This window comes from Etheostoma spectabile, chromosome 6 (genome assembly GCF_008692095.1).
Source record: "Etheostoma spectabile isolate EspeVRDwgs_2016 chromosome 6, UIUC_Espe_1.0, whole genome shotgun sequence".
NCBI classification, from domain to species: domain Eukaryota; kingdom Metazoa; phylum Chordata; class Actinopteri; order Perciformes; family Percidae; genus Etheostoma; species Etheostoma spectabile.
In genome coordinates, this window is record NC_045738.1 from 1,880,090 (window position 1) to 1,894,553 (window position 14,464).

The window sequence follows — 14,464 nt, forward strand, 5'->3', positions numbered from 1 at the left end:
AATGTTGGCCCATATTGATAGGATAGCATCTTACAGTTGATGGAGATTTGTGGGAGAGCACATCCAGGGCACGATGCTCCCGTTCCTCCACATCCCAAAGATGCTCTATTGAGTTGAGATCTGGTCTGTGGGGCCATTTAAGTACAGTGAACTCATTGTCATGTTCAAGAAACCAATTTGAAATGATTCAAGCTTTGTGACATGGTGCATTATCCTGCTGGAAGTAGCCATCAGAGGATGGGTACATGGGGCCATAAAGGGATGGACATGGTCAGAAACAATGCTCAGGTAGGCCGTGGCATTTAAACGATGCCCAATTGGCACTAAGGGGCCTAAAGTGTGCCAACTAAACATTCTCATTCTGTTTACAATAAATTCTGACTCTACCATCTGAACGTCTCAACAGAAATCGAGACTCATCAGACCAGGCAACATTTTTCCAGTCTTCAACTGTCAAATTTTGGTGAGCTCTTGCAAATTGTAGCCTCTTTTTCCTATTTGTAGTGGAGATGAGTGGTACCCGGTGGGGTCCCCTGCTGTTGTAGCCCATCCACCTCAAGGTTGTGCGTGTTGTTGCTTCACAAATGCTTTGCTGCATACCTCGGTTGTAACGAGTGGTTATTTCAGTCAAAGTTGCTCTTCTATCAGCTTGAATCAGTCGGCCCATTCTCCTCTGACCTCTAGCATCAACAAGGCATTTTTGCCCGCAGGACTGGCGCATACTGGATGTTTTTCCCTTTTCACACCATTCTTTGTAAACCCTAGAAATGGTTGTGCGTGAAAATCCCAGTAACTGAGCAGATTGTGAAATACTCAGATCGGCCCATCTGGCACCAACAACCATGCCACGCTCAAAATTGCTTAGATCACCTTTCTTTCCCATTCTGACATTCAGTTTGGAGTTCAGGAGATTGTGTTGACCAGGACACACCCCTAAATGCATTGAAGCAACTGCCATGTGATGGGTTGATTAGATAATTGCATTAATAAGAAAATGAACAGGTGTTCCTAATAATCCTTTAGGTGAGTGTATGTAGTAAAATCCAGTAAATGTTCAACATTCATATCTTACTGCAGGCTTGAATGTTGAATGAATGTTGTCATTAACAGAACTTGCCAACTTTAAAATTGCTGGTCTGGTGTATGAATAAATCCTTATTTGAAAAAAGAAGAAGCCATCCTTTATATTACAGGTCTGCACATACATCATTTAACATTGTTACTTTGGCATCCAGCATTGGCAATATGAAATTTGTAAATTACACGGTAACAATGTCATTTAATAGCCCAATACCTTTCCTGCTATTTTTTGTTTTTTTGTGAATTGATTTAAGAATATAGTTATTACATAATTTGAGATCCAAAAACATAAACCAAAAGGTCACTTTGTATTTCTCTTTTAAAATAAAACTATAAATTTATTTTAAGCCCACTGATGTACGACATTGTTATAGTTACATTTTCACACATGCAGCCCTTAGGTGGACATACAGACCCATGGTACATTGGGGGAAAACCTTGGTTATGTATATGTATTTGGGTATGATTGCTTTTGTATAGGTCCGACACGCTTTGTTGACCCTCGGTCATAAATCCTCTAAAATACCTTTCTCTGTGATTAAATGGTCTTCTGTTACCATGAAGCCACTTAAATGGATTTAAAGGTGAAGCCAACCAATCTTGCACTGCCAGCGAAAGCAAAAACGTTTAGGGTTACTAACGTAATAGATGCAATGGACACAAGTCAGAGTTTAACATCACTTAATCATGTTACCTTTCAATCACATTAAAATGTTTGCTTATATGTAAACAGCCCACATTCCGAAATTCTTTCCCAGCCCACTTTGATGTTTTTAAAAACAGCAATGAATTGGCGTTTAGTTCTAAAGCATTAACAATGACATTTTGAGAATTAAGGGGGCCATCTAACATGGTTCTGATCCAAACCTGCATGCCAACTTCTGACCAGCTGCTGCTAGTTTGGGGGGGTCGGGGGACTATGAGAAAAACCTTGTAACAACTCAAAAGTTAACTTGGGTCTCTTCACTGTGAACTGCTGTTGCTGTCTGTAGCTGGCCAATCTCCTTGGCTTTAACAGAAATCCATCAGCAGGGCTGTCTCTCTGTGTCTATTGCTGTCTGCCTGTGTTCCTAATGAACACACTCAGTCTCTATCAGAGATACCAACTTTGAACTATTAACATAGAATGTTGACAGAAAAAGTGTCTTTTGAGGCGTTGTGTAATCACAGGAGTAAAGCCTGCTGTGCTTTTTGAAGTGTAAATAAACATGGCACTGTCGGGTGAACTTGATGAGGGATGTGATGCGTCTTTGATACAACAATTCATTGGCCTTGTAAATGTCTTCAGTATTCATGGTCTACAAACTCTACAACCATCCTGGACATGTTCTGACAGTTTGTAACTTTAATGGGTTACAGAGACTTCTGCTTAGGCAGCAAGAAGGGTGTTTATTTAATTATGTATCTGTTTATTTATTTATTTAGGTCTCCAGACTATATGTCTTCAACTTACTGTATGGGGCCGTTTTCCTTCTTTTTTGCATTGTAAATAGATACCACATTAGGTTTACTTAAGACAGATTTATCAACTCATTGAAAAAGCTCTGGGTGGCACATACAGTTGTCCTAGTGCTTTCTTAATGTATAATAAATTGTTATATCCCCTGTGTAGCAGAGTGTGTCTTTATGTATGTGTGGAATCATTTTCTCCTGGATTTTGGCACACAACTTTCACCTTGATGCACCTGTTTTACTTTCTAGACTCAAGCATTGAGAAGATTTATGTCTTCAGACATGCATATTACTGTATCAAACACCAGCAAAAGTAATATCCAATGAGGAATTTCCTGCAGTCTCCTCGTCTTTCACAAAGCTCAGAAACTTTCATCCTGGCATCCTTTTCACACTCTACTGCCACTAATGTCTTTTAAGATGCCATGAAGGACCGATTTGGTACTGTGACTCACTTGCAGCTGCCGCCCATTTGACAGCTGGCAATGTATTCTTTCACTCACAAGCTGCAATATTATTTAGCCATTTTCACATTATTGTTGTGCATGAATGTTCTACCCCTCAGTGTTTTGGTGGTGTGGTGTGATTTGCATACATTTTTGTTTTGTAGAGAGTTTGTTGATGTGAAAAATTAACTACGTATGCTCAACCTACTCATGAGAGAATACAAGTATTTAATATGGTCTATAAGAACCTGCTGTTTTGGCAACACAGCAATAACTGCTTTTCTCCCTAGTTTCTGATTCAGCAAAAGCTTGTAAACTAAGCTTTTCAACTCTATCCAAAATCAACATGTCACTAGCTTTGTGCTTTTTGAGACAGAATTATTTTATAAGCTCAGAAAGTCAGTCAGTAGCATAAAAACTGATTCACAGTCTTAAAAAAACCAACACATTCTAGATTTTAGTGTTTGTTTTCCAGTGAGCACCCTGTTTTTGGGTTACACTTCGACATATGCTGCACTTATAAGCCTACTCTTGGCCAGTTATTTAAGTCAGCATTCTTCTTCCTTCCCGTGTCTGTACTGTAGGTGTCTGTGACCGCGAACCTCAATGCATATCCTCAGAATGAAAAACAGTCTTGCAAAATTTACAATAACATTCATTTAAGCACTGTTTTGCAATGACACCAATTACCTTAGTCTAGTGGTCTCTTGGTCTCACCCTTACAAAAGAAAACACAAAATAACTCCAAATATTTTTTTCCCAAATATTGCTGAATGTTAAGTTCAGCTAGACCTCTCTGTTACAGTATGTTTTGCAATCCAAGGTGATGGTTAAATTACATTTATGTCAATTCTCACAGTGATTGTTTTGATTTAATGTAAGCTTATTTGCATTTTGCAGGCTAATTCAGTATAAAATTAGGCAGTATATCTCCCAAGTCACAAGTGTCCATATTCATATAATAAGAAAAGAAACTAGATATATTAAAGTATCAATATGCTCCTTAATAGCTCCCTGGACTCAAAATGTAAAATGTGTCTGCTTTTATTAATCATCTTTTTTTTTTCTACTGCTCCCCCATCTCCCTCTGTCTCTCCCCCCAGCGAGTGCTTAATTATCTTCCTGTCTATCTTTATGTCTGTGTGTGCGCGCATTAATGTGTGCACCTGGCTTCATTTGTATGTGTGTGTACTGACGTGTCTGCCCTCTGATTGCTCTCCAGCTCACTCCTGCAAGCAGCCGCGGAGCCCGGCCAACGCTGACGTGGTGGGTCTAGACCTTCCCTCCTACGGTTACACCCTGGTGTACACCTGTCAGCCAGGTTATTTCCTCTCTGGGGGTTCAGAGCACCGTGTCTGCCGCTCTGATGGCAGCTGGACTGGCAAGGTGCCTGTGTGCAGAGGTACGTGGTGGGCAGAGGTCTGCTTGGGCAAATGATGGAGGTGGTGGTGGGAGGGAGGAGGGATATGAAAAATAAGTTTGAGGGGAAGAGTGTGCAAGTGCATAAAGGTAGAAAATAGAGTGAGAAATAGAGAGTTTAGATTCAATGTAGATTGTACTTGTGTATATGCTGTGTAATGTGACATTTGCACTACTGCTCACAGACAGTTAATTCAAATAAGAAACTAATCAAATAAAATGAGAAGTTTTTGTGTTTTCTGTAAACCCACTGTGTCACTGTACTGTCAACTACTAGCAATGTACATGTTCAGGTTTAATTTTTAACTTGAAGTTTTAACAGTGTGTTGATTTGTACAGTAAATGTTTGAATGAACTGAGTTACTGGATATGTTACCAAAGTGAGGAAGAGTTCAAATTAGGTGGCATGTTTCAGTTGAGCAGTGTTTACTTTTCCTACATCCTCCAGCTGGTAAGCCTCGCTGTGTATCACTACATCTTTGTGACATACATTTATGTTCTTCTGCAGTCGGTTCCAAATCACATGAGAAAACTGTCAAACCCATAGCAGGGACACCGAGCCCTAAAATAAATGGTGAGTTTTGCATTGCACAAACTGTTCAACTGGTAGCCACAGAAGTCAGCAGTCTTGTATTAGTGTACTGTGTTATATAGTGGCTAAATCATAGAGGTTTCAAGGTAGTAACACTAGGCCCTTAGCTCTTAGTGCTGTACCTCAGTATTTCTTACAGTTGAGAAAATAATGAATATGTGAGGAAAATTAGAAGCTGGTGTGGATTTTTTCTGTTACCACTCTTTTGCATATGCAGCACGTTCTAAGATTTGAGAGTAAATATTTGATACAAATGTAATAAATGTAATTATTACCAGGGCATATCACTGTAAGAAATCCCAGATATGTACAAAATCTAGTAAATACATACGTAATTTGTCTTAGAAATGTATGAAATTATTAGAAATGATTAGGGCAACAAGGTAACGACTTTCCGATTACGCCATCATACATTCATGTAACAGATAGAGATTATTCTGTATTTATGATGTAAATATTCAAAAGGCATGTAATCTGCCTTAAGTGTCAATGAACATTGTATTGCAAAAATAGACGTATTACAATTAGTTTAGGACCGTTTGTATAGTTTGTTTACAAAACATCCTAAAATTAAATCAGACCCTTAGGGCAGGTTTAATCTTTTCATCTTTCTGCCATTTATACCAACATGTACTATGTACTGTTTTTATCCACACGTCTTTACCAACGTTGCTCCAGGAATCAGTTGGTTGGTCCACTACTTTTTAGTATTTTATAGAAACATTCATGTCCCCCTTAGGGTGAATTGGATTCACTTTAGTGATCCTTTGACTTTTCATCCGGTGCCGTCATCAGGTCAAATCTTTTATTTGTGCAGTTCTTTGTTTTATGACCAAATTACCTGCAAAACTAATGGGATTCCCATCAGCCTCAGATGTTCATCTTAATCTTAATTTAGCAGCATTCTAAATTAAGATTAAGATGAACATGATAAGCATTACGTGCTAACAGATGCATGTTAGTATTGTCAATATGAGCATGTTAGCTTGCTGACATTAGCATTTAGTTCAAAGTGCAATCTCACAGAGCCACTTGCATGGCTATATACTCTTGAAGGGAGTAAAACACAAATATGCAAGCCAGTGATATTCCTATTATACAACCAAGTCTGAAGCACATCCTCAAAACCATCTAGCCCAATTCAGCTCCAGTTATGAACTACAAGCAGTCACCTTTTTGAAAGAACGATTTACTCATAATTCCCTAGTAAATAATTATCAGTAGATGCTGTGAAAGTTCTACAAAAAGTTTAATCAATGCAAGACTATTAAAGTTGTTCTAGTTCACAAAGTGATTCCAAAGTTATCTCTTTCAGAATGTATTTAATTATCATTAATTGAGATTGTCAAAGCAAGCAAGGAACATATTATTCAAACTGAATGAAAAGACTGGTATCAGTTGTTTGATATGTGGATTCTACTGCATATCTAATTACCAATTTGCTGCTTGGGTTTAAGTATTTAGCTTGCATTAAAGACAATATTAATTTGATGTTTTGCATAAAATAAAATAAAACTTTAGATTCATATTAGAAATGATAAGTTCCACATTTTCATACCTTTTGTATACCAAATATATTGGTTTGGTATACCATAGTTCTTTTATGCTATTATTTAATGAGTTTTCATTTACTTCTCTTTCCTGAAGTTCCTGACGACGTCTTTGCCCCTGATTTTGTGTGGAAGGGTTCCTATGATTACAGAGGCCAGAAACAGCCAATGACTTTGACAGTCACACGCTTTAATGCCACAACAGGAAAAGTCAATGTAACTTTAACTGACAGTAGCATGGAGTTTCTGCTCTCTGGTGAGTAATCTTTTAATCATCTGTCTTCTACTCCTCCCCCCCCCGCCTCCACTCTCCTCCTCTCTCTAAAGCTGTATGTCACTTTCATTTATTTTGAGGGTTTCCTCATGTCAATCAGTCAATCACCAAATGATCTCATGCATGAGAGTGGAAATTAACTATTGGCTCCAAAGACGGATGTGTTAGTCTGCGCTGACTGACTAACTGCCCACTCAAGAGTCACTCTTCTCCTCCCCTCCTCCCTCAGCTGTTCTTACTGCTGCTCTTTATTTTCTCTCCTTCTCTCTGCTTCTTCTTTTTTCTTCTTTTATCATTCCCCGCACTCGTATTACTTCATCTCTTTATTCACATCCTTCCTTGTATTGCCTCTTCCACCTTGTAGGAGTGTACAAGCGCCAGGAGGCACGGTTAATGCTTCTGCTGTACCAGATGACAGCGCTGGCCCACAGCTCCTTGAGCAGGATAACTGATGAGACCTGGGCAATGGATGGATTTGTAAGTATACACAGGAATTTGTAAGCAGCTGGCCAGTGGACTTTTAAAAATAACCAAGAGCTGTGACTACTACAACTACTGTTGGATATTTTACATTGTTTGAGTATATTATCCATTTGTTTTGTTTTTTAGCTTGTTAAGCACTTTGGTCAACTATGTTTTTTGAAACATGCTATATAAATAAAACTGAACTGAACTTTTATTTTAAGAAAGAAACTGTGACAACAAGCCATTACCATTGTCATTTTTTGGCTTATTGTCTGTGTTTGTTTCCATATATTTACTCTGGCTGTACATTTAATGCACCAGTGGTTTTGTATGAGCCGTATTAGCGGTCCCTCTTTGACAATTTGCTGAATCAGCTCAGACACACACCTAACATCTAAGGGACCTGGAACGACTGCAAAGCAATTGTAGTTGGGGGAATTGAAGTTCTTCTGCTAAAATAAACTTCAAGGTCCACTTAATAAGAGCGTGTGACAGCTAACTGCACACTGCTGAGCTATTGATAGCATACTGCACAGCTTCTAACGCTGGTTTAGAAAAACAAAGATGTTATTTTTGAATGTAGGATCTAACATGACAGAATGTGTTGACTGACGTACTAAATACAGTATGCCGTAGATAGTTTTTGATGTGGTGTGGAATAGATGCGACATTCTTAGGTGCTTAGGAAAATCAGATTTTATTAATGCAGTTGAAAAAAAACATACTGTTTCTCAAGCTTTTTATCATTGTTTTTTTGCTACTAGGTTTCAGCTGAGCCTGAGGGTGGCAGCTTTGTGTTCCAAGGCTTTATACAGGGTAAAGACTACGGACAGTTTGGACTACAGAGACTTGGTATGTGGCTTTCCAAATACAATGAATCCCATTGCCATCATTCCCTCATCTTTCATTCTCACAATAAAAATAAAGAAAGAGATTTTCGTGAATGAATGATGCAGTAGCAGAATTTGACATTAGAAGACTATTTTCACATTAATCTGCTGGAGGAGTTTCGGTAACACTTTACTTGAAGGTATCCACATAGAGTGACATGACATTGTCATGACACATCAACCCTAACCAAATGACACTTACTAAAAGAAGCTTTATGTCATCAACGTTTATGAATTGTTTATAATGTTCATGACACGTTCATGAAAGTGTCATGCATAGACATACCTTGGTGTCATGTCACTCTTATGTAGATACCTTTAAATAAAGTGTGACCGGAGTTTCTCTCTTTTAGATGCATACGTATATTGCCTGGGCACCAGGCAAATCTCAGAGCTCAAGGTTGATTTGCTCCTGCAGATAGATTTGGTCCCCCTCCCATTCAGACTGATCTCTTACCAGGCGCTGGCCAATCATAACTGGGATGGGGCAGGTTTGATACGATAACTGACAACTTGTGGAGCCTTTGCCCATTATCCAAATTACATAATGACTAAGGACTAACTAACTAAAAAACAAAACCACGAAGGTGCCTGCAGCTGATGTGGAACTTTTTGTTGAAGTACTATTTTTAAACTCTGATGGGAAAAATGGTAACTCTCCTTTACAGACATGTTGATGCTACACAGCTCATCTCTGCACATTGTAGTCTATTTACATTTCTCGGTTGCTCAGCGCTATGTCACGTTTCATTGCGTTGATTGGTTGTCGGTCTTTCCAATCGCATCACGAAGGCATTTTGGTCTATTGCCGATAATAACGGCCATGGAAATCAAAAATGAACTGACTCACATTTGCAATTTTGTCTGGCAATGTCAGGCTTATACATACAAGCATAAGTTGTGACATCACAGCTAGTTCCAATATGCAACTTACATAACTGTGATCTGGAAACCTTTGGCATACATACACTGAGAATAACTTCTCATTGAAGTAGGAGACATCTTGTTTTGGAAATTAAAAAAAGCTTTTCATATTCAAGGATTCTAAAGTTTTCAATGAGGGAGAAAAAATAGATGTAAAGACTTTTCAACTACGTTATTTAATTTATTGTGGAAACACATTTTTTTTTTCTGGAGGGATCTTTAATTTTGCTGTCATGGCAAATCGAAATTATATTACAAAATGTTGCAAATGTGGAAACATGATCAGTTCATACTGTATTGCATCCTTTAGTGTTCACTGTCACTGTGAGATCCAACAGACATGGGGTATTTTATAAGACAACAATATTATGACTTTTTGATTACTTTTCTTGGTTTTTATTTAAACACATTTTTAAAATAAAACTGAAAACTGAAACCCAATGAACTTACATTTCTTTCTAGTAGCACCTCCATGTTATGTTTTAATCAGTCTGAGTTAAATCACTCAAAGAATTTAACACCACCTTTGCAGACGATATTTGCTCTGTATTGTCAACATACATGTACAGTGTGTCAACCACTTATTGCCACAGTCATGCACCACCGAGTAGATTATTCTCTTCCACATCATTGTCCTTCATTTCTTTGTGCCCATCATTCCTGTTGTCATCATCTCATGATTGTCTTCAACAAGATTATCACAGCGATCGTTATAAATAAGATCATTATGGTTGGCGGCTTTATCAACTGGCTGCTGCGTCTCCGACTTGTCATTGTGATCATCTTCCTCTTCATTATCATCATCGTCATCATCATCGTCAGCAGCAGATGATACGTACCTTTCTATTATTCCATTTAGTTTCTCCAGTGTTTGTGCCATTTTGTTAATCTGATTATTTTAGATGTTCTTCATTCACTTATTCTGTATTGTGACTATTTTATTTTTATAAATATGTTTTTCTTCCAGGTTTGAGTGTGAGAGAGAATGTTACACTCACTGACCCTGAAACCAACGGCTCCACCAACAGCAGTTCTGTTGCTGTCGCTATCCTCGTGCCTTTCTTTGCCCTCATCTTTGCAGGCCTCGGATTTTATCTCTACAAACAGCGGTATGTAGTGTACGCTGGTGTCATCCACACAAGCTCGGAACTTCAGTAGCAAAAAGGAGGAGCAAATTCAGTAGCTACTGTAGTCTGTCTTTTTTGTTCCCATTTGAGAAAAAAAGTTGTATGTTTTCATGAGTTTGTGTCCCATGCTGAGTTTTAAAGTTATGTAACACAGATTTCCAATGTTAAAAAAGTTTTAGAAACCCAGATTTATGTAGATGTTTGTACAGCTGCAGCCAAAGGAAGTGCACATCAAGATGAGGTAGATAGTACACTGTGGCCCACTTCCACAGCCTGCTTTACTGCAGTAAGGTTCCTTACTGGAAACAGTAGCTTACTTGGGAGAGGCTTCAAAGCATGATGCAATATTAGTCTACTGGTTACCATCCAAACCACATTACACAGGAGTGTACATCAGGCTTTTTTTTAATGAGAACAACTTCAATATGATGTATAATGCATGTTCGTATGAAAATGCACTGTATGAATATACTGTGTGTAGACAAGTGGATTTAGTCAAAACAGTAGGCTACATAAAGCAGGACCTGTGACATGCAAATTCTACACTAATATTAGTAGCCAGTGAGCTGGCATGGGCTCCTCTGACTGATCTGTTCAGCAACATTTACCATTAAGCCTCATTTACCTTTTGCAACTGTCCTCACCAAGTTAATGGAGACATGTTTATTGGATTGGAAGGAGGTGAGATAATTGGCATACTGTGTCTCAACTAATGTGCAACCGCCTTTTTCCCCCCAGGAAAACCGATAAAGCGCAGTACACGGGATGCTCTGTCCACGAGAACAACAACGGACAGGCCACTTTTGAGAATCCCATGTACAACACAAACACAAAAGCTGCTGAGGGGAAAGTTGTCCGCTTTGACCCCAATCTTAACACCATCTGCACCATGGTTTGATGTCAACTGAGTATGAGCGGAAGACAGAAGGGGAGAGAGAGTCACACATAGAGGGGAGAATACAACTTCTCTTTGTTTGCTTAACAAGAATATAATCAACATACTTATATTTCCTCTGTTTCTAATGAGATACAACAAAGACACAGAATTGCTCAAAAATATAAAGCACACTTTCAGCAACACTTGCAATCGATCGCATACAAAAGGTCAAAGATTAAAGAGAGAGAAAGGAGAGGTCTCATGCCTTTCCAGATCTTCTCGTAGTTTGGTGAAGAGACATGTTCTTTACACTCTGTGAGTGTTGGCTTCATGAATAAAAGAGCCTCTGGCATTAAGATGAAAAATAGAGTATTGTATGCTCTGTTGTATAAATATAGAGGGGTTACTTCACAATGCCAAATAAAAAAGTTAAACTTTTTTCTTTTGAAGAAAGGAGCCCAAATCTAGACCATATATTTTTATTTTTGTCTTAGTCTCGCATTCATCCTAATGACTTAGTTTTTCCTATAGAGGTAAGGAGCCTCTCAACTGATCAATATCATCTTTAGAGTCTACTTTTCAAGCAGTGGAGGGTGTAAGACAAGATGAGGAAGTAGAGAAGAAACTGTCTCTTTTTCAATAGTGTCTCTGCTGTAGCCTGTTCAAAGTTATATGGTCAATTATACCTCTTAATTGGATGGTACCTCCTACGAAATATATGGCCAGGGTTTTAATTACTGAAGTGCAGTAAAATATTTTGAGTGCCATTGGGAATGCTAGGGCTTTTATTGTTACAGTTCAGGTTCTGTACAAGAGATATAGTCAACATAAAGGGTTTATTATCAAGTTGTGTGCAATCAATTGTTTTGAATGAGTTTTTGACAGAAATATTGTTTAAGAATGAGAGATAAATTGCTGACTAGAGTCTAGTCGAGGCAAACTGTACCTCTCAGTATATTGGTCGTGTGGGGCTGTACTCAAATCATCCATCTATTTAACATGTTCTTAAGTTAATGCAACTGTTCTGAAAACAATTTATGATGAGCTCTTTTTCTGTTATTATGATTTTCCAGCTCTTTTTGTGTCCCAAATGAACCAAATTTGGTGTGAATTAACCCCGGCCTCGATTCTGTATATATCACAGATCTCAAAGTAGGAGTTCCTTGCTTAGTTTTTTCAGGTTTTATTGGACAAATTTTAGAATACCTACAGTGCACAGTACCTACAGCTGGCCAGGTTTCCCAGAAGTATATTTAAGCCTGGATGTTGGTAAATTAAGTGCAAAGATGTGTCAGTGGGCAGTCTAAGGTCCGATGAAACTAGATGTTTTGTTTTATGTTGCTGAAAGGTTTGACATGCATTCGCCTTACTTCAGAGTAATTCCAAGTGCAACGTCTACACCATCTCTGTTTTTTCATAAACTAAGTGTTTGTGTTTCTGTACAAACTTTATTCTTTTGGGAAACCGTGCCTTAGTCAGTAAATTCTTAATTCGGACTCCTACTCTGAGACACTTTGTGAATACACAGCCCTGGCCTATTTCCTTGACACACACTGATACAAATGGTTATTTCAATGTCTTACTGTCCATCTGTCTAACCATCAGCTTCTGCCAACAAATGTATAGTATAAATGAAAACAATTTGCACATTCAACATGAGCCACCATCAGTATTGTACTATCATCCAAGTCCATCCGTGTTTTAAAAAAAACAAAAAAAAATTTAAAAAATGAATTTGCCACTGTCATCACATTTCTACATCATTGCAGTGCCTTGAATACTGTATGGGCATACATTTTAAGGAAGACACAACATTTATTGCATTAGTAGAACTGTACATCAATGTAATTTATCTGCACAGTTTGCAATGATTTAGCGGAGTGATGTCAGCTCTGGTGGTTTATCTAAGATGTGTGTTTGCAAAAGCAGCTCATACTTTCATACCTGTGCATGTTGGCAAAAAGTGATCCAGTATAGCAATTGCTGCTAAAGTACTTTGTACCACTATGTTGATTCCTGTCATTGCTGTTACATTTTGTACATTTATACAGTTTTGATACTTTATGGCATCCTTGGCAAGATGTCTTGTGTTATCTATATGTAATATATTTTGCGAGTTCAGATTTCTTATGGATGAGAAAAGATATGCATCTGGTAAAAAAAAAGTATATTCGGCAAGTCAGTCTCACATCAGACTCTGGAGTAGAGTAGAATGCTTTTAAATGTACCACACAATTGTTATCCCATTTAGAAACCTGTGTATATGAATATGTACATATTACAAAAGTTTTGTAAAGAGATATATTTTTTATGCAAATAAAGCATTTGTAAGTTATTGAATATGTTGTGTAAAATTTCACATGTAAATGTCATGTAAGATCAAAAAATGTTTTGTATTTTTTTTCTTTATCAGCAATGTATAAATCCTTAATTTATATATAAAATTTAAAATAATGAAGTTCAATGTTGCTATTCTTTTATTAATAGAGATGCCATGGCTTGGTTTAGTCTCCAATATGAAACTCTGCTCCAGTTTTTGCGGTGTAAGAAAAGCTGTTGCATTGTACTAAGCAGAGAGCTTTTATTATTCAGTCTGCTTTTCTCTCCCTTGCACCTTTTACAGATTTTTTAATGAGTTTTCCACTTGCTGACCCCTGCTTGCTTCAGCCAAAATAAGCAATGATATCTCTGTCGAAGGGACACTACATATTTAAAGACTGCCTGTAACAATGCATTGTGGTCAGTAATCTTTGTTAACAATAGCACCTGGTGTGAGCAGAAATTCAGTCTCAACTTTTAAAACCGGTTTTAACATTAAAATGGTACTATAATTTCCATCATCTGCATCTTCACATATTCAAGAGCAGTCAAACTGCAGCTCATCTCTGCTGTGAGGTGTGTGGCATCTAACCTGCCTATCTTTGACACAAGATAAGATGAATTATAGTATATAGTGTATATTTTTTAAAGTTTTTTTGATGATAAGATATGTATGGACTCTGGTAGAGGTACAGCTAGTGCTGCAAAAAAACAAGCCGATTTTTTTACAAGCAATGTTGCGGTATTTGAGGAAAACATGAAACTGTTTTTTGCACAAAGAACAGAATTTACCATGACATGGTATCTACAGTATGTGCATTTGTAACTGAAACTGGATGATTGTAGAAATGTGGTATGTCTGAAAAGAGTTTGTGTAAGCTATCTTATTTAAAGTTAAGTGTTCAAACTAATCAAAGTGTAGTATCAGAAATTTTAGAAAGTGGAACATCATTAGCTGGAAGACGGACTGGATTGAAATAGGGAGATATTTGCAACAGTACTGGCAACATGACGAGGTGAAAGTTTGTCAGGGCATTATGTAACTGACC

The 14,464-nt window shown here is 37.7% G+C and overlaps 1 protein-coding gene and 1 long non-coding RNA gene across 3 annotated transcripts in view; one reads left to right on the forward strand and one right to left on the reverse strand.

The window, feature by feature from the left end:
• LOC116690761 (uncharacterized) overlaps nucleotides 1-8,438 on the reverse strand; it is a 12,967-nt gene extending 4,529 nt beyond the window's left edge. The window contains exons 1-2 of the long non-coding RNA XR_004332359.1: nucleotides 8,365-8,438; nucleotides 4,994-5,000 (exon numbers count right to left, since the gene is read on the reverse strand). This is a non-coding gene — a long non-coding RNA (uncharacterized LOC116690761). The remainder of the gene's footprint in view (nucleotides 1-4,993; nucleotides 5,001-8,364) is intronic.
• LOC116690735 (CUB and sushi domain-containing protein 3) overlaps nucleotides 1-13,431 on the forward strand; it is a 286,959-nt gene extending 273,528 nt beyond the window's left edge. For both annotated transcript variants that reach the window (XM_032517890.1, XM_032517891.1), the window contains exons 64-70: nucleotides 4,201-4,380; nucleotides 4,906-4,971; nucleotides 6,637-6,795; nucleotides 7,178-7,290; nucleotides 8,043-8,130; nucleotides 10,060-10,201; nucleotides 10,958-13,431. In XM_032517890.1, coding sequence (XP_032373781.1) covers nucleotides 4,201-4,380; nucleotides 4,906-4,971; nucleotides 6,637-6,795; nucleotides 7,178-7,290; nucleotides 8,043-8,130; nucleotides 10,060-10,201; nucleotides 10,958-11,117 — 908 coding nt within the window. In that variant the 3' untranslated portion in view covers nucleotides 11,118-13,431. The remainder of the gene's footprint in view (nucleotides 1-4,200; nucleotides 4,381-4,905; nucleotides 4,972-6,636; nucleotides 6,796-7,177; nucleotides 7,291-8,042; nucleotides 8,131-10,059; nucleotides 10,202-10,957) is intronic.
• The last annotated feature ends 1,033 nt before the right edge of the window (nucleotides 13,432-14,464 follow it).